Genomic DNA, 19,636 nt, shown 5'->3' on the forward strand with positions numbered 1-19,636 from the left:
TATGCTGCTTTGGTGCTAAACAAGGACACTGCAGTCTAGTAATGCTTGACAATTAAATTTATAAAGGTTCTAGCTTTTAAAAGCCTGGCTTCACTACTAGTACCCCTTTCCTGCAGATTACATACCTTCTGGGATTCTTGCTATGGGATCTGGACCTGAAACAAATGGAAAATGGTGATCAGCTTTTGTTATACAAACAGATTTACAATTCGAAAATGCAGAATATTACAAAGAGAACAAGCTAAAGGAACTGATTACTTACCACAGGGGTTGGCAATCTTTGGCACACGGCCCATCAGGGTAATTGGCTGGCGGGCCGTGAGACATTTTGTTTACGTTGACCGTCCGCAGGCACAGCCCCCCTGCAGCTCCCAATGGCTGCGGTTCGCCGTTCCCGGCCAATGGGAGCTGCAGGAAGCAGCGGCCAGCATGGCAGGCCACAGGGATGTGCTGGTCGCTGCTTCCTGCGGCTCCCGTTGGCCGGGAACGGCGAACCGCAGCCATTGGGAGCTGCAGGGGTCCCGTGCCTGCGGACGGTCAACGTAAACAAAATGTCTCACGGCCCACCACCAGATTACCCTGATGAACCGTGTGCCGAAGGTTGCCGACCCCGACTTACCATTACATTTCTTATTCTATAAAAAACAGTTATGATAAAGGCCCTTTTAAAATGTGAGTTACAGTCTTTTTAGAGGAAGATTTCCCAATACTACATTGATCTGACTGTTTAAATGCTGCTTCTCTTTTCTTTCTGAGTATAGCATGCCACAAAAATTCCCTATTTTATTTAAACTCTTTCTTGTTTTTCATCAAAACCTTAGAAAGTTAAGGAAAATACTGTCCCTCTGTTCTTCTGATGAACAGAACACCTGATTTTATGGGGGATTTCACAGCTGAGATGTGAGCTCATCAACATTGTTGTCGAAAGTCATTGTGGACTTCTTGAGGCCACAACAAAATGCATGCAAACAGCAGTTTAAACAAGTCTGCATGTGAATTCCTAGAAACAGTGATTGCGTATTTCATGGAGAAGATTCAGGACCGCTCCAAAACTGCCAATCATATATTCACCTCTTTTTTAGGTCTAATTTGATAATTTCAGATAATTTGATAATTTCAGATAAAGTCAGTATTTGATCATGTGTATATTCACCCAGTTGTATCCGTTACTTATATAGAAAAAGTATTCCACCAGAAACAAGGAGTTATAGGCTTGAGAAAAGTAGTCAAATAGCAAATTACTTTCAATTCATGTAGAATTTTCAGCAAATGCAGCCTGTTCTGCCACCAAGCAGACACACACAAACATGCAAGAAAATTCAGTCTTACATAGATTTTAGAATGATTATTAAATGTATGCTGTCAAAAACAGAGCAGATCTCTACCTCCTTAGCTTCTCCCTTTCTTCTTTCTCCCTCTCTTCTCTGCGTTTCAGGCGTTCCTGATTTCGTTTTTCCTGTTTATCAGCCACAACCCTCTAAAAACAAAGGGACATTTTCAATACATCACTTCAGCTGAAAGGTCATATAAAGTCATATAAAACAGTTAACAGTTGGTTCTTCCCCATTTTCTGTGCACGTATATTATCCCCCCTCTTCTCATTCTCTCAGCATCATATTTGCCTTATTTACTTTGTTTAGGAAGTGGCCATTATTACAAGAGAGCTACAGAGAAGAGATGGTATTAATATCAAGACCTGAAGGAGGTAGAACTATACTAATTCAAAGTTTCGCATGGAAGGGAGTTCAAAAGCAGTGGGATTTCAACATGAGAGTTTCCATACTAATTCTATCGCACTCTGGCCAGTGGGTGGTAAATCAGAATGAGTAGAGCTGGAAATTTAATGAGCTTCCTTTGTTTACACTGGAAGATAAATAAGGTCTTAGTCTGCATCAAAGACCCTGGTTTGGAGGCTACTTCTCTCCACACTGTGAACACGACAGTTACAATCAGAGAAAGGATGCTTCAGCTAGTAGTATGTAGGTTGAATTCACTACAGCTAGGGGCAGAGCACCCTGAGCAGAGGGCCCTTAGGAATGGAACACACTGGAACTGGACATTAGGAAAAGCCCCCAAGTCTTTCCACCTTCTGGGCATAATGCAAGAGATTCATCTCTTTATAAAGGTCTTCTGAATTGTGGAATTGTCCCAGACCATCTTGATTATATCTCGAGGAGAATTTGAGGAAGGAGGACAGTTATCTTTTTTTTTGTAAGTGACGTACTTCAAAGATTACATAATACAGTTTACTTTAGGAATTTGGAATAATTATCCATGGACAATTTTTTCAGTTGGTGGTAATAGCTGAGTATTCAATTTCTTATAGTTTTGATGTCAAGTAATTCCTTGTACAACAATGACAATTTACTTGTAATTATTTTTAATAACTATTCTTGTTCCAGGGAGCTATTTGCATTAATGCCTTCTCATAAATATCGCACATAACCACACAAAACATTCTGGGTCCACTAGCACTTTTACTCATGATCCTAACAGAAACATTTTCTGCATTTGGACTCCAATTCAGGAAAACTTGTTCTTAACTCCTATTGAAGTTAATGGACCTTAAGCACATGCTTACATATCTCACTGAATTGCAAAACCATAATTCATAGATAATTTTTAAGGCCAGAAAGGACCATTATGATAACATAGTCCTGCATAACACAGGACACAGAATTTCACTCAGTATTTCTTGCATCAAGCCCACAATTTCTAGTTAAGCTAGAGACTCATTTAGAAAAGACATATTAGCAGAGCAAGGAGAGCAGACAAAGTTGGGAATTTAGAGGTGGTGTGAGGGCTTGTCAGCTCTGAATTCTCCCATTCTGTGTCTGCTGGGATCTCGGGGAGCCCCGCCCCTCTCTCTTCCTGTTGTGTGTTCTGAAATCTGGGGGACTGTGCTCCTCTTGCGGTGCCTGGGCCCCTCTTCCCGACTTTCCATCTGAGATGGAATCTGGGGTAGGGAGACTGAAAGTATCAAAAATTTAAACATCTGAAATCCAGAAAATGAATAGTTAAGATACATATTACCCCTGTGTGGGTGAGGGGACTGGCCTGCTTTGGAAGGAATGCAGACTGGATGGCCCTGGGGCATGGGTGGAGAAGCCCAACCAGAGGCAGGAGTCCCAAATGGGAGAGGGGAAGCCAGCTCAGTGCCCACCCTGGGCTACTTAGTCAAGGTAGCGTGCATCCCTCCAGTAACCTGCTGTCTGGAATAAGTACACGTAGCAGCACAGGACAGGAGACAGCAGGAAGCAATTTCTTACATGTTAAAAGCTTCTACAGTGTGAACTAATGGCTTGATGGAATGGGAGCTGGAAATGGTGGTGGTGGAGGTGTTACATGTTGTGGGGAACGGTGGGGCAGGAGGGAGAAGGAGACAGACCCACCAGTCTTCTCTTGCATACTCAAGTTACTTTAACAACCATGTAATAAAACTGTCAAGGGTTTGGGATATAGACTGTGAAAGAAAGAGATTTCTCTCATTGGCCCAGTTAGCAACTACACATTGCAAACATTTCAAAGCATGACCATTTTCTTGATTCCACCATAACAAAATATGCATAGGAGCAGTTAGGAACCACAGAGCAATTGTGTGGCCTAGTGGAAAGACCACTGGACTAGGACTATTCCTAACTCTGCCACTGGCCTGTTGGGTGACCTTGGGCAAGTCACTTCACCTCAGGTTCCCATGTGTAAAATGGGCATAACAATATAAAAGTTCTTAAAGAACTACTGATTAAAAGCACTATATAAAAGCTATGTCTTTTATTACTACTTAGCCACAACAACATATCAACTGCAAACCTCGGTGAGAATTACAACTGCCTACATGACCACAAACTCTTACCAACATACATTTCTTTTTTTAAAAGGCTAGGAAATTAAATGGCAAAAGATACAGTTAAGATTGCATGATAGCTCAAGCCCTTCCAGAATGTTGAGTTCTACAAAATCAAGCTTCTGAAAACTAGGAAATAGTCAAGGTACATGCCCATGCAACCTTACCTCTGCACTTCCTTTGATCTGACAAATGCCACTGGGAATTATCTGCATGCACTCCAGCTGCATTCATTGTGTTAGGTATAGCTGTCTTGAATGGTGAAGGAATAAACTGAAGCAGCTTGAAAGAGCTGTGACTGTAATATGAGATCTGTGTCTGAGTCCCCCCCATGTGCATTATCAAAGAAAAGAGGCGCACATGAGTACCTTGGGGTTCCAGTCCACACCATTTCAATACAAGAATTATGTAGGTTGTGTCAGTAGCAGGACACTGAGGCCTTCTTCCAACAGGTACTGTCAGTAGTGAGGTGGGATATGAGAGCAGACTATGGACTGAATGATGTGTTGAGGAAAGCAGAGTTTTCTGTTTGAATATAGTGCAAGTGCAGGTAGAACCTGACATTACAATAAAAAGGCAAAGAGCGAACATGTGTGTTATGGGGCATCACTTAAAAGAGGGAGAAGGTTATGTGGGGCTTTTACCTTAACTCTATTTCCTAATTTTCAGAAGTTTAAGTTTTCTGAAGGTCACGGGCTATCATCAGGAACCTTAACTGTGTTAAAGTTTTTGCCATTTAATTCAATCTTAAGGTTTCAAGTGATGGAGAAATCACCACATCTCGGAGAAATCACCACATCCCAAGGTAAGTTATTTCAATGGTTAAGCTACTGTTAAAAGTTTGCATCATATTTCTAGTTTGAATTTATCTATCGTCAACTTGCAGGCATTGGATCTTGTTATGCCTTTGTCTGCTAAATTGAAGAGCCATCTACTACCAACTTCTCCCTCCCCATGTAGCTACTTTTACAGGGTGCTCAAATCACCTATTAAGCTTTGCTTGGATACGTTATATAGACAGAGCTTCTTTCATTTCTCACCGTAAGGAAGGGTTTCCAGACCTTTAGTCATTCTTGTAAATCTTTTCTGGATCATGTCCAATTTTTCAACATCCTTTTTGAAGCATGGACACCACATTCCAGTAACGGTCCTGTTCACATTGAACACTGAAGAAATACCACCTCTATTCCTATTCAATATTCCCCCTGCTTGTACATCCAAGAATAGCATTACCCTTCTTAGCCATAGCATCATACTGAGAACTCATGTTCAGGTCGTTATCCAGCATGACCATCAAGTCCTTTTCAGAGTCAGTGCATTCCAGGATACCAGTTCCCTCTTCTGTAAGCGTGACCTACGTTCTTTGTTCAGAGATTATGATCTTGCCTTTGGCTATATTAAAATGCAGGTTGTTAAATGAACTCACCATACCAAGAGATCATTTTATATAAAACTGTCCTATCATTATCTTTAACTTACCAATTTTTAATATGGGCCTGCCTCAAAAGTTTTAAATTTACAAGATGAACAAATAAATTCACACATAATAGAAAGTTTCCTCTAAGATCTTCTCATATGCGATTAAGTCGTCAGTAAAAGAGAAAGAAAAAATAAGTAAGACTGATTTACCCTGAGCTCCTCAAGTTTCTCCCTTATTTCGATAAACCCTAAGTGCAGTTTTCCTCCAAAGTGGTCAGCAAGTCGTCGGTCGTTATCATGAAGACCAAGGTAGGCAGAACACACTTCACAAACACGGAGCTTCTGCTGCTGAAAGCTGGAGGCAGGCATTGAATTCCTGTACACTTCCTAGGGGGGGGAAGATACATTTTGAGAGCTTCTTACTCTTCAATACGTGAAAATATGAACACAAGAATGTCCTGCTAGAAGCAACATACATGAAGGGTTATACCTGTCAATTAAGAGTCAAAGTAATTCAGGATACTATATTAGACCTGTTTTACTATTAATTTTATCCATGTAAGGTATAAATCAAATGTCTCCATTAAAATACAAAGAAGTGTCATTATTTTTAAACATAACATTATTTGGACACTAACTACAAAAAACAGGGCCATGGACAATTCATTTTGCTTTCCAAATAAAGACAAAAGAAAACAGACCTGTTCTTTAATTTCTGCTCCACAGTAGGTTACTTTGGAGGAGCCTGACAATTTTTGAGAGTTCAACGTAGCGGGTAAATATTAGCAGTGAGCACCATATCTATGAAGATTGCACAGTGGCTTCCATAGTGAATCTATTTAAAATGCTATCCTGAAAAATCATCTTTCCAGCATTGATCTCTACTGAAGAGTTATTTTTAATTGAGCAAAATGTGTTTGGCCATTTGAGTATATGAGGACAGCTGGGAGAAGGAACAAAGCCACACAATCCTCTGAATTTTTTTTTTTTTTTAAACAGTTATTTTAAGCTGCTCAAGCATCAAAAAGAATCAGCTAGAAAGCAGAAATAGGACATGGAAATAGCTCTCAGTGAAAAGAGTCTTTTGAGACCTCCAGTGAAAACTGGTTTGTCTTGTTAGAGTTACACACCTTTGAAAAAGTCTCACTCAGCGTAGCTTACGATGCATAAGGCTGAAAACTAGTCTTCTTACCAGCACTAGCCATGACACCGACTGGTCTTAACAACTGTAGAATCAAATACAACGTCCATAGAAACTAAACATACCAACGTAGCTCAACTTAAGTAAAAGCCTTACCTGTGGAAATAAATACACTTGAAATAGTGTAGGATTACCTTAAAAAAAATGTGGGAACACCAACAGAGACCCCAATGGACTGAACAGTTACAGAATTAGTGGAGAAAATACTCTGATATATTTAGGCCATCTAACTCTGTAGCAAAGTTAGCTTTACAATCAGGGTGAAGAAAAATCAACGATGAAAAAAAATCCTTTTTTTTTATTTAATTCGGACTTTTTTTTGATAAAACCCTTTTTGAGGGAAAAACCTATCTAAAGATAGTTTTAATTAAGATACATTATAGCTCAAAGATATCTCACCATGGAATAGGAACTATAAATTCTAATTCTATAGTACGAGACAATATATTCATGTAATGTTTAAGAAAAGTTTTGTAAATGAGTTCCAATAGTTCATGGATTAGGGACCCAATCTTATGGGGTTCCAGGGGCTTCTGTACAGATTTAGATTAATCTTTCTATCTACCCAATTGGACTCAATGCTCAGTCTAGAAGATACCATCAGAGATGCTTAGTTTTGCAGTTCTGAAACTGTGCATTTGAATCTCCAGAGAGAACATGCTTGTTAACAGCAAAAATGGTTTTAAATAAATATATAATAAATACGTAGAGGTAAGAGATAACAGCCCTCAACCCTATTGTCCCTCTGCAAATTTGTGTACACAGAGTCAATCCCTTACCTCTCTCTAAAAGTGCAAAGTTTCAAAAAGTTCAATGAATAGAAGACTGTTGGGGGCAGAATAGATCTGGACCAGAAGAAATCTGGAAATAAATCTGAGAAGGGAGGGACAAGCAGCAGAAACAAAAGTGAAACTGTTTGAGCAGCATATTCCAGAAGTCTTGAGGTCTTTCTGACTGTAGCCTTCATTGATTTGACATCTACCATACCATTCTCTCACTAGAAGGGAAAACCTATAATGGCAGCAGGCCGTGAGAGAGACCAAGTTTGGGAATAATTTAATTAAGTTCCTCTACCTGTGGGTAAGACAGGCAAACAGTGCAATAAAGAAATGCAAGGCCTGGTTGCCCGAATGAAACAACATCATGAGAAGTGTTCCTTCTCAGGAGGGAGCTGCATTGAAGATGATGAAAGGAACATGTCTGAACATGCAGGATCTTCAGGTTGGTAAAGTTTTTTTATTTCATACTTCTTTCTTAAGGACCGCCTGTCTTCCTTCTGGACTATTCTTGAATTCTCATGTTTGAGTAAAAAATATAGTTGTTACTCTATGGTACTATCATTTTAGATGCAGTTGTAATAAAAAATAAATAGCTGAAATAGGCAGATCTTCCTTTTACAATTTCACCTTTAAAGTAGTACTGAGTCTCAGTGAATGCAATGAGCAGTATGGTAATAATAATTAAATAACTACATTGACTTATTTTGTTTAGGAGAATCTATCCTCAACATACAGGATTCTGAAGATTATCCACCTTCAAGTTCACCATCATTTTCTATAGTTTCAGAGTTATCTGCCAATGATAGTGTTTCAGTCACATCATGTATGTCACATAGCCACAGTATATCACCTGTAGCAAAAAGAAAATCTCCGTCGTCCAGAAACAACCACAGATAAGTTTTTGATAAGAACCAGCAGATTACAGAAAGAGGTAATTGATGAAAAAATTGCCCCGTTTATTTATGCAACAAACTCTCCTTTCCGTATGATTGAGAACCCACACTTCATTAACATGGTTCAGTCATTAAGACCAGGATACAGTCCACCCAACAGAACAGATGTCGCAAGCAAATTGCTGGATAAAGCGTATGAAAGAGAAATTGTGCAAAAGGTCTAGAGAGTGAAATTGTTAACCTGAGTCTTGATGGGTGGGGAGCAATGTCCACAATGATCCTGTTGTACGTGCCTGTGTGACAACAGAAGAAGGGAATGTCTTCCTTACAGAAGCAATTGATACATCAGGAAATACACACATAGCAGAATAGAACAAACTGTGAAAAAAAATGCAAATGACAAGTACAGAGCTTGGTCACAGACCAACGCTACAAATGTAGCCAAGTTGAGAAGAATTTTAGAAGAGAGTCCCAAGCTAATAACATACAGTTGCAGTGCTCATTTGATGCACCTCCTAGCCAAAGACTTCAGTGTTCCAGAAATAAAGGCTAATGTTGTTGAAATTGCAAAATACTTCCGTAACCACCACTCTGCAGCCGCTGCTCTGAAAAAAGTGAAGGGAACCAAGCTAACTCTCCCACAAGATGGGCGATGGAACTCAGTAGTGGACTGTTTTGAGCACTATATCAAGAACTGACCTAATCTGATAACAGTTTGTGAACAAAATCGTGAAAAAATAGATGGCACTGTCACAGCCAAAGTTCTCAACATTGGGCTTAAGAGAAATGAGGAGCACATGCTGAGTACCCTGAAGCCTATTTCTGTAGCCTTGAACAAAATGCAGGGAAATAGCTGTTTTATTGCTGATGCTGTTGAAATTTTGAAAGAACTGGGTGAGATCTTAAAAAGAGAAATATGCAAGGAGAGAGTTAAATTACAAGCATTAAAAAACAAAACAAAACAAAACAAACCTGAATGGGTCGGGCACTATTTCCAGCTCATTTTCTTGCAAATATTCTCAATACTCAGTACCAGGGTCAAACCTTAACTGCTGAAGAAAAGGAGTTGGCTATGACATGGACATCCAACAATCATCCCTCCATAATGCCAACTATAATAAACTTCAGGGCTAAGGGTGAACCATTCAAGAAATATGTTTGCTGATGATGTTTTAAAGAAAGTCACACCAGTGAACCGGTGGAAGTCACTTAAGCACTTGGATTCAGAGACTGCTGAAATGATCATCTCACTTTCTACACCTGCAGAAGAAGCTACTGCTGTTAAAAGAGTATTTTCTTCCTTTGGAATAATTCATTCCAAACTGAGACATTGTTTTGGGACCTGAAAAAGCAGGAAAGCTTTGTTTTTCTTTTCCAGATTATGAACAAACAGGAAAATAAAGGTGAAGACGACTGTATTAGCTGTAGAAGTCAATATTTTAACTTTCTCATGTTGACCTGGCTGACAGTCGATTTATTTATTTTTAATATTTCATTTAACTATTTTAGTTAAAACAATTTAAACAAAAACAAACTTCATTTTAAAAAACTTGAATGTTTAACTAAAATCAAAAAATCATATGCTTGTTTTGTTAAAATATTATATGTTTGCTGTTGAAGAAAAACATCCAGAATACATAACCTTGTTGTTTTAGTTAAATAAAACAATTTAAATGTCTGTCTGGTGAATCCTCCAAATATTAATGATTAACCTGTTGAATTGGAGATAGTTCACCTCCCACTGACTTCATAAATATCTGCTTCAATTACCTTTGGTAAATGAAATAACCAAACAATCATTCATTTTCTGGTATAGTGGTAAACTAATCTGAAAAGTTTTCAAAATAAATCACTTTAAAAACGTATAGTGTGCACCTTCTAAAAATAAAACCTACATCTGTCTCTGAGTTGTGAAGAATATGTATTAAAAGTTTGGTTGTTATAACCTTATGTAGAAATCCATGATTAAATCAAGTCTTCCCAACTAGTGATTTAAATCAATTTGATTGATTAAATCAAATCCACCCTGTCTACAATTGATTGCCTCAATCCCTGAATCAAAATTAAGGATGTGCTGCCGATTGATAACAATTGTATAGTACATAGCTGCTGATAAAATTTAAGTTATTATTTCTGGGCATTCAAAAAATGTAGGGTGACAAAATAGACTTTTGGAAGGAAAAACCCTTTTACATAAAAGTTCAAGTCAAAGATACACTCAGCCATTTCCATTTTGGAAATAAAAATAATACAAACAGTTTAAAATTTTTCAATACATGCTGAGCATTCTAAACCAAATTATTCAGAAAAATATGGTTTAAGAAGATCTGGTCTCCTCTCATAAGGACCATCTGGAATGAAGTGTCAATGAATTCACAGATGTAAAGACAACAAAATTACCTCTGCTTCTCGCTTCTTTGCCCTGGCTTTCTCCACTTCATCCATTACTTTCTGGGACTCCTCCACATTTCCATCAGCTCCCAGCTGTTCTACTTTGGCCAATAGCTTCCCAATTTCTTCATTCAATTCATGAACTCGTTCAGCCTTGGAAAAACAAGGGGGAGCTCAATACTGGCAGGTTTTCATGTGTTTTAGGTTTGGATTTTTCTCAGAGAAGCTAGAATGTGCTTGTTGGTATTAATATCCAGAAGTCATTGATATATAAAATAAACTCTTTAAGGCTAAGTCAATGGACATACATGTGGATCAGAGATATTTATATATGAACAAGTAGTGTAGGCCCCACCCACCCTGTATTCTCCAACACGTATACTCCAGAGTAGGAAATCCACCCTGCATATTCACAAGTTATTAAATTTTCAAGTTAGGACATTTCTGCAGCTGTATCTGGGATTTTTATGATGGTAACTGTTATGATGCAAGACTCTCAAGGCTGCTGAAAGGGCTATCTGCACTCTCCTTGCTTGGTCTTTGGCTATGCTCCCCTTCGAGACCATAAATTTGTTTAGAAATCCTGAACAATACAAAAGTTGTAAAGTCATTGCTCTCTATCCAATAAACAGGTTTGCAGAATTAATATTTTAATATAACCATTCCTCCAAACATGTGCATGCACTCACTGGAAGGAGACTTGAATTTTTCAGTTACAAAAACTAGATGAGACATCATGAACCTCTAAGCTCTCTCAGCTGCTGAGATTCGGGACAAAAATGGAGTTATCACTTTTTCATGGCATGCTCCACCACAGAGACTGAAGTTTCCTGAAGGAGAAGTGGATGACTAGTCGTCTCCCTGTTTTTCCTTCTCCTTTCAGGCAGTGTTTCCCAAACAATGAGTCCTAACCAATGAGTGGGTTGCAGAAAGGTATTAGAGGAGTTATGTCCATGACCAGATCACCGGTCCCTGGCCTAAGAACATAAGAAGGCCACATCTAGCTCAGTATCCTGTCTTCCGACAGTGGCCAGTGCCCAGTGCCCCATAGGGACACAATCCCTGCCCATCCTGGCTAATAGCCATTGATGGAACTATCCTCCAAAAAGTTATCTAGTTCTTTTTTGAACTGTGTTATAGTCTTGGCCTTCACAATATCCTCTAGGATATTTTGCCTAGACAAATACACACTTATGGCCCAGAGGGGAGGCACGAGGATGGGGGAGTGGAGGGCCTGGAGAACGAGCCGAGCCTGCCCTGCACTCACTCTGCAGTGGCAGCTCCTGCCCTAGCTCCCCACTTTGGGAGCTGCAACCTGACACACAGGACTGCAGGGTCACTCACATCTGGCGAGCCAGACTCGGCTTGAACAAACAGCCAGGCCCAGCCCCGTGGGACAAGAGTTGCTGCTGTGGGGTTAGCATGGGTCAGGCTCCCTCTCTAAACCAGATGTCCCCAAAATTGTGGGGTGCACCCCATAGGAGGGTGCGGAGGAACATTCAAGGGGGTGCAGTGGGCACAGGCCAGCCCCAGCTCTGCTCCATCCCCAGTTCCCGTCTCCGTGCCTGGCCCCGTCCCCAGCCTTGGTGCAGCTCCACACGCAGTTGCCAGCCCCCACTGCAGCCTGGCTGCGTCTCCACTCCTGCCCCCAGCCTTGGCCCTTGGCTGCAGCTCCATTCCCACCACCCCCAGCTATGACCCCCCAGCCTCTGCCCCTTTACCCATGTCATCCTTTTCCCCCTCTCCCCAGCCCAGTTGGGGGAGGGGCACGGGGTGGTGGTGAAGGGGAGCATGACCCTTAAAAGTTTGGGAACCACTGCTCTGAACTCCCACATGCACCAGGCCAGGATTAGGGCTGTGGAGCCAGGGTTGAGGGTGCATATATGTAATGGTGGGTTTTATAAAAAGGAGACAAAATGCTGTTGGGTGGGTCACCTTAGTAAAAAGTTTGGGAAACAATGATTTTAGGAAGAGATTCGGGGAGAAGAGGGTATCTCTCAAACAAAAATCCTCAGTTTGGGTGGCCTGTCAAAGCCTAAACTTCCTTCCTTCAGAAAATGGTTTGAATTTCACTAATGGGTAATCTCATTTGAATTCACCTCAGTTGCACTTGTGCTAAATAAGAAATGGTTACTTTCTGATAGAGGAAAATCACCCCAATTGTAAGTATTCCCTTAAGCAATCCAAAAGGGCTTTGCAGCATGTCAGGAACCAGTTTTAAATGCTTACTTTAGCTGCAACTTCAGCACTGATCTCTTCTTGAGTTTCTGCTAGTCTTTTCTTAGCCACTTCAGTTCTTCTGTCACAGTCAGCAATGAATGACTGTAGGTGATCCATTGCCTAAAACATCAAAAGACTATCACTGCCAGAAAGAACAAGCAAAGCCACCTAGACAAGAAAAATCCAGGCAAAGCCATATTTGAGAATGTGTGGGAATTACCTAATAAACTCCTTTTAGGTTCTCTTCACTAAGAAAAAAGGATAATTTTTAACCAGTGTTCAAGTCCTCAGAAAGCAGCCTAGAGTTTACCTCAAACCAGCCAATATGGGTTAAAACTAAAAATGCTTCATCATTGAGATTGTAAATTAGAGTTAATTAACATGGAGTAGTTTAACATGAGTTAAAAATATATCTTTATTTCTAGTGAATATAGGGCCTTAGGAGCTCACAAACGTGACTATTCTGGTAACCCAGATGTAAAACAGAAATATACTTTTAATTCTGTGGATAAGAATAGCATCCTAAAGCCTCTCTTCGAAACATACATTTGTTACTCCTGCAGGAATTCTACATCACTGTGCACGCACAGAATTCATGTCCTCCCCCGAATTTTTTTTTCTCTCCACAGAAAATACATTCTGTCGGGGAGGTGCTACTGTTATGTCTTTTGCCCACTAGGGGCTGCTGTGGTGCCAAAACAAAGGGCAGTCACTCACTAGCCCAGGGGACTCAATGTGGCCCGCAAGGTTATTTTCTGCAGCCCACCAGCTCCCCGTGCCCCAACCAGTGCTTACCTACAGTGTGTTGCCCTTGCTTCCAGGCACCGCCCCCTGCAGCTCCCTTTGGCCGGGAATGGGGAACCACAGCCAATGGGAGCTTCGGGGGAGGTATGTGAAGGAGCATAGCACAGCCCTCACACACACACACACAGCCCTCTGCCCACCCTTCCCCCAGGTTCCAGCCCCTTCCTGGAGCAGCGCAGTGGCAGGGCAGACAGGGAGCCTGCCCTGCCCCCAGTACGCGCCGGGCTGGAGCCCGCCCCCCAAACCCCTCCTGCCGCTAAACTCCGTGCCCTGAGCCCCCTGCCGCACCCCTCCTGCACCCCAACCCCCTGCTGCACCCCACACCCCAACCCCCTGCCTAACCCTGCACCCTAACTCCCTGCCCCGAACCCCCTCCTGCACCCCCTGGGGGCAGGGAGGGGGAGGAATTGGGGTGGGAATTTCGGGGAAGGAGTTGGAATGGGGGCAGGGAAGGGGTGGGAAGAGGCAGGACAGGGGCAGGGCCTCATGGAAGGGGTGGAGTGGAGGCGGTATCGGGGGCATCGGGGGAGGCGTTCCTCACAACACCCAGCTCGCAGAGCCAGGTGGAGGCGGCACATATGGGGGGAAGGGAAAGACAGAGCAGAGGCACACAGGGCAGGTCACAGACTGGGATTCAGAAAGGCCAATTGGGGAGGGGGGAGACAAACTAGGGTGGGGGCTGAATCAGAGTGGGGGTGAAGGGACACATGGGGACAGGGTAGCAGAGACACACAGGGATAGATGTGCCTGACTGAATGGGAGAGGCTAGGGGTCAGCCAGAGTCTGCATGGTGGAGGCTCCCCAACTCCCTATCACTCTCCCCTGCATCCCCCCAAGAAACAACTGTTCCATACTTCTCCCACCCACACCCAACAGCCTTCCAGGTTCACTCCCAGGCTCCTTCCCAGCAATTATGTCCCTCTCCCTCAGTTCCTCCGTTACCCGACTCCCTCAAGCCTTTGCACTGCTTCTGATGGGTGCGGGAACTACATTTCTGTACTGTAGTTTAAATGAATTATTAATCAAAGTTCTATATTAATACAGTAGCACCTAGAGTTTCCTCAGGAATGGAGGTTGTTTGCAGCTCTGAAATGCTTTTAACTCTGAACAAAATGTTATGGTTCTTCTTTCCAAAATTTACAACTGAATGCTGACTTAATACAGCTTTGAATCTTTACTATGCAGAAGAAAAATGCTTCTTTTAACCATCTTAATTTAAATGAAACAAGCACAGGAGCCGTTTTCTTACCTTGTCAAATCTTTTTTTTTTTTAACCCCCTCCCTCCGTTTTAGTAGTTTACATTTAACACAATACTACCCTGCTTGCCTTTTTTTGGAGGGTGGTTGGGAGGGGGTACACCTCTACTGCTGCCTTATTGTGTACTTCCGGTTCCAAATGAGATGTGTGGATGACCTGTCAGCTCATAGCTCTGGTGTTTACTCTGTTACTCTAAGGTTACTGTCTGCCTAGTAAGGAACCTATTTGTCAAAAAAACATTTCCTGAACCTTTTTCATTGTCTGTATTGTTACAGACATACTTGTTGATGGGTATTTTTAAATAAAGTACTAAAATAATTGAAACTGGCATGATTATATTGTGTTATTTTGACAAAATAGGCAGAATTTTAAAATATTGTGTGCATAATTTGTATTTTTTTTTTTTGGTGCAGAATTCCCTCACGAGTAATTTGTGATTAGCCATTTATGCACTATAATGAACCACAATCAGTTTTGAGACAGGAGTTGATGGCAAAAGTCAGATGACATCCAGAGTTATGGGGATAACATATATGGAAACTTAACTGCCTAGCCACAAACACAATACTCAGGTCTAGCCACAGACTAGGTGTTTAGCTATTCATATGCCCCCATCATTGTAGTATCTAGATAATCATGCAAGAGCCCCACCCTCCAAATCTACCACTTTGTGGACAAGGTTTATGTTTTCTCTCTATACTTAGCATGTTACATCTATTGTATGTGCATAACCAGTGGTAGAGAGAATAGTGTATTTTAAGGCAAAAAACATACATCAAGCTCAAAGAAAAAGTCTTGTTCTTTGGATGCAATTTCATAATCTGCTCTTAATGCCAGGTCATGCACCTTCAGACATTCTCCAAGGTCCATCCTCTGAAAACAGACACAAATGATTATTTGGGGGTGGAGTGGGAGAAGAGGTATAGCTTCATCTGTAGGAGAAATATTACTATAAGTGGAGTGTGTATGATTTTTTCAATTGTAAAATATTGGAAATTAAACCATTTTTCTTAATGGAACTTCAGATAAGATTATTTTAATACTGCTACAGGTTATTTCAGTATTGCTACAATAACAATGTGGCATTTGGAATGATTACAGCATGCAGGTCCAGAAGAAATAAAGCAGAAAAATGACTAACATTAAGTCAGATCCTATTTGTGCTGTATGACCTGAGAACCATCATCTCCCACCCTATTTTAAAACATGCTCATTAACCAAGGTTCATGAAAAAGATTGAAGTAATAGACATCCTGTATTTAGCTAAACAATTTAAAAGGTCCAAGTCACTGCAGCACTGTTTTCAGCTAACCGGGTAATGGATAATCTGCAGTGACAGTTGTTGGCCCACACTAGGAGATAAATGACTTAGTCTTAATCATTGTTGAAACTGCTGTAATCTAAGCTTTCTTACAGAGAAGCGTTGTTTAGAACTGGACAGGTTAAATAAAAAGTCTGGCTGAAATCTCCCTCAAAAGATTTTGTGATGAGCAAAGACAAGTGCATGTCTTAAGACTTAAGAAATAAAAAAATACAAAAACCAACACCCCCCCCCCCCCAAAAAACCCAGCCCCTTAAATAGTTTATCTTTCATCTAAAGTAGTACTAAAAGGATGCTGTGGGAAGAGGAAGAGGCAAAAGGAATGAGGTAGAAAATGAAATGGATTGAGCCACTGCCCATTATATGTTATGGAGAAAAATCCTGCAAAGAGCACAGAAGTCTTTTAAAGTGTGCCCATAAGGGTACACACAGCTAGCAGTTAAATTCTGTTTCTAATTTGAAATTCAGCTACAATAAAGCATAACGTTCTAATGAAATTAGCTACCCATGAGTTTGTAAGGAGGCAAGACAAAGCAAGATAAACATAACCCAATCGATTCATACCAAGAGAAGGAACAAAGTGTTACCCAAAACACCATGTTTTTATGCTAAATGAGATTCTGCAAAGATGTGTCTGATTTTTCCCCCCATGTGAAAATACTTAAGACAACAAAAATAGGTTACCAACATCTTTTGACTATATCACATAACATTTTTAAAAACAAAATGAGTAGAATTTTCCTTAAATCAACAATCCAAGATAACAATGAGAAATATGTAATCAATAAACTATGAAAAGTATCTCAGAAGAAACAATAATTTGTAATTTCTAAGCCACTTGTTGGCAGTGGCCATCCTGCTAAAACATGACCTTATGCATGCAACTGTCAGTATGCATGGAGAGACTTGAACCATTGTCAGAGACTGGAAATAAGTCACTGCTCTGGTTTAACAACCAAAATAGAATCATAAAAATGGGTTTAAAGCATTTTTTTTTTAAATAAGCACAGTATTAACAGCAGGGGGAAACTTGAAAGTTACCTGATACTTGACTTCAATTGTCGAAGACAATTTCACTTTAACAAAATACCTAATGTATTGCCAGACGTTCAGAAATTACTAGCAGTATAAATTATTCACAAAGGTAAACATTTAAGAGAACAGTCTCCAATAGTTCACATCAGTGAAAAGTATGTTTAAATTTAACATTTTAAAATGTTTGTGGAGAAGTGAAGAACCCTAAATGTTCTTTCTTAGTTTAAAAAACCCCAAGCTTTTAGTTCTTTACATACTCTTCATCTTGTTAATCTACAGTATTTTTTCCATTTATGATTTTATTTAATTGTTGAGAGTAGCAAGAGGACTGGATTATTTCCCTATAATTGCTACACAGAACTTTGTGACAATCATGTTGTTAGGTGACATAAGCAACTAAGAGTTAGTGGCCATGTAAGTTATTATGCAGGTCTGCTTTCCATGCTAGCAGATTCCAATTCTTTATTCAACTGGAGTTAGAAGATTTGATTACGAGAATAATGAATTATGTTTTGACAAATGTAATTAATCAACATTAGAAAGCGTCTGTCTTGCAGCCTCAGAAAGCACTGCACATTGTATCTAGAGCATTGTTGAAATTAGGACTAGGTAAAATTATAGCCACTTAAGAGTTAAAACCTTGGGTTTAAAAGGGAACTATCAAATTTGTCACCACTTTGGACAGAGTTCCCCCATTCCAGATGTACGCAAAACTTTACCTCAATCTGATGATCTGCAATAATAAGTGATATGAAAATATTGACATAAGATCTGAAATATGTCCAGCATGAGATGGAGTGATAAAAGTAAATCTGAAAATTTTCCAATTCAGAGACAGAAGATTAGACTAAAAGGAAAATTACAAATTATACTTAGTTAATATATTAAAACACTAAAGCAATCAAAAACAACATTTTGGACATGAGAATATTCAGATTTAACGTTCTTACACCAAGCTTTGCAGACCTAAACAAAACCTGGCTAGATGACGTTGTAGTTGTTGGCTCAACAGACTTCAGCCAAGTATATTGTGCAGCACAAGACACAGGGAACTCAGGCAGAGGGTATTGCTGGGCTTGTTGTAGCCACAGTCACATGTAGGAGGTCTACAGCCCTAAAAGATAGTTATAAGTGGTCATCTGATTTTCAGGTCTTGGAATGGGGTTAATATTGGTACACTGGTCACTCTGAAACACCAAAGAGGCCTTTGCTGAACCAATCGGATTCTTCACTGTGCTGAGGCACCAAGGCTGACAATGTTTGGTAACTTCACTGAAGTTAATGACTTCTGCATAGATTGAGGTTTTCATGGATATCAGGTGCCATGACAACTAGGGCACTATAAAAATTGGTTTGCAAATCAGCTGACAGAGCCAGATACAGTGTAGTCAAGTATTTGGAATGGGACTGGAGATGGAGAAAGAAAATGTTAATCAGGACAGATCTCTTATCTTCTGTGATTTGAGGTCAGGACACATCTTTTCCATAGGGAGAGAGAGCGCATGTTGTGGTCGTCCATGCCTCAGAGGCTGATGAAACTTGAGGTTCCAGATGGCTCTGAAGTAATATATTGTTTGCCATCAGGCCACTATTGAAGGGTTTGGACTGAACAACAACCTTTTGTCCTCCATCAATGATATAGTGACCTTTAAATGTCCTCTTAACTTCACCCTTACAAGTCATGATGGTTTACAGAGGAAGGTAAAGCACAAGCAGAATGGCTAAAGCACTGAAAGTCCCTGGCTGAATTTGATTGCAAATGTATAAGAGTATTCGCAGTCACATGCAGGAACAGTGCAAGAGACAAAGAAGAGTTCTTCACCTCCACCACAGCATCTGCTAACTCTCTCACTGCAAACTGGATGTAAGCCCTTCGCTAGCAAAGGCCAGTGTGGCAATATTGAATTGGAGGCTATCAATATATCCATAAGGGAAAAAACTTCCTTAAGGACAAATGACATCCTGCGATGGAGCTCTTGCTTCAGAAACTATTGCTTGTCATCAAATCTTGCCAACTATCCACATATGTAAAACCTTCCATTTTTCTGAAAAGGTCAGCAAAAAGGTGGAAGCAGATTAAATGGCAATTTTTCAAGTCCTCCAACTTCCTAGTTCCAAGTCAGTCATGTTTTAGATAACTATTCATCTGTATTAAGAGATCCTACACATAAGCTCTTTCAGGAAACAGTTTTGCCACCCCTTTTTTGTGCCATGTACATGAGGCCATCAGAGTTAGTAAGGAAATATGGACTGCACTGAATTCAGTATGTTCAGCTTTTCAATCACATTAGATCCAGCTGGTGCAATGAAATGAATAAACTCAGTGTCTTTATGAAGACAGAACAGAGGAGGGCAAGCTTGATGAGTATTAATTAAAACAAGATTGAAGCAGTGATGGTAGGTTGGGGATAGCAATTGAAAGATGAGTATAGGTACCCCTGGATGAGAGCATCCACCATTTGTACCCCAAA

At 40.4% G+C, this 19,636-nt stretch overlaps 1 protein-coding gene across 3 annotated transcripts in view; it reads right to left on the bottom strand.

The window, feature by feature from the left end:
• Positions 1-19,636, bottom strand: part of LUC7L2 (LUC7 like 2, pre-mRNA splicing factor) — a 58,661-nt gene that overhangs the window by 16,938 nt on the left and 22,087 nt on the right. For all 3 annotated transcript variants that reach the window (XM_077831137.1, XM_077831145.1, XM_077831128.1), the window contains 6 exons: positions 15,584-15,682; positions 12,757-12,867; positions 10,537-10,680; positions 5,474-5,650; positions 1,386-1,477; positions 126-155 (listed from right to left, as the gene is read on the bottom strand). In XM_077831137.1, the coding sequence (XP_077687263.1) occupies positions 126-155; positions 1,386-1,477; positions 5,474-5,650; positions 10,537-10,680; positions 12,757-12,867; positions 15,584-15,682 (653 nt within the window). The remainder of the gene's footprint in view (positions 1-125; positions 156-1,385; positions 1,478-5,473; positions 5,651-10,536; positions 10,681-12,756; positions 12,868-15,583; positions 15,683-19,636) is intronic.

This window comes from Eretmochelys imbricata, chromosome 1 (assembly GCF_965152235.1).
Source record: "Eretmochelys imbricata isolate rEreImb1 chromosome 1, rEreImb1.hap1, whole genome shotgun sequence".
Lineage (NCBI taxonomy): Eukaryota > Metazoa > Chordata > Testudines > Cheloniidae > Eretmochelys > Eretmochelys imbricata.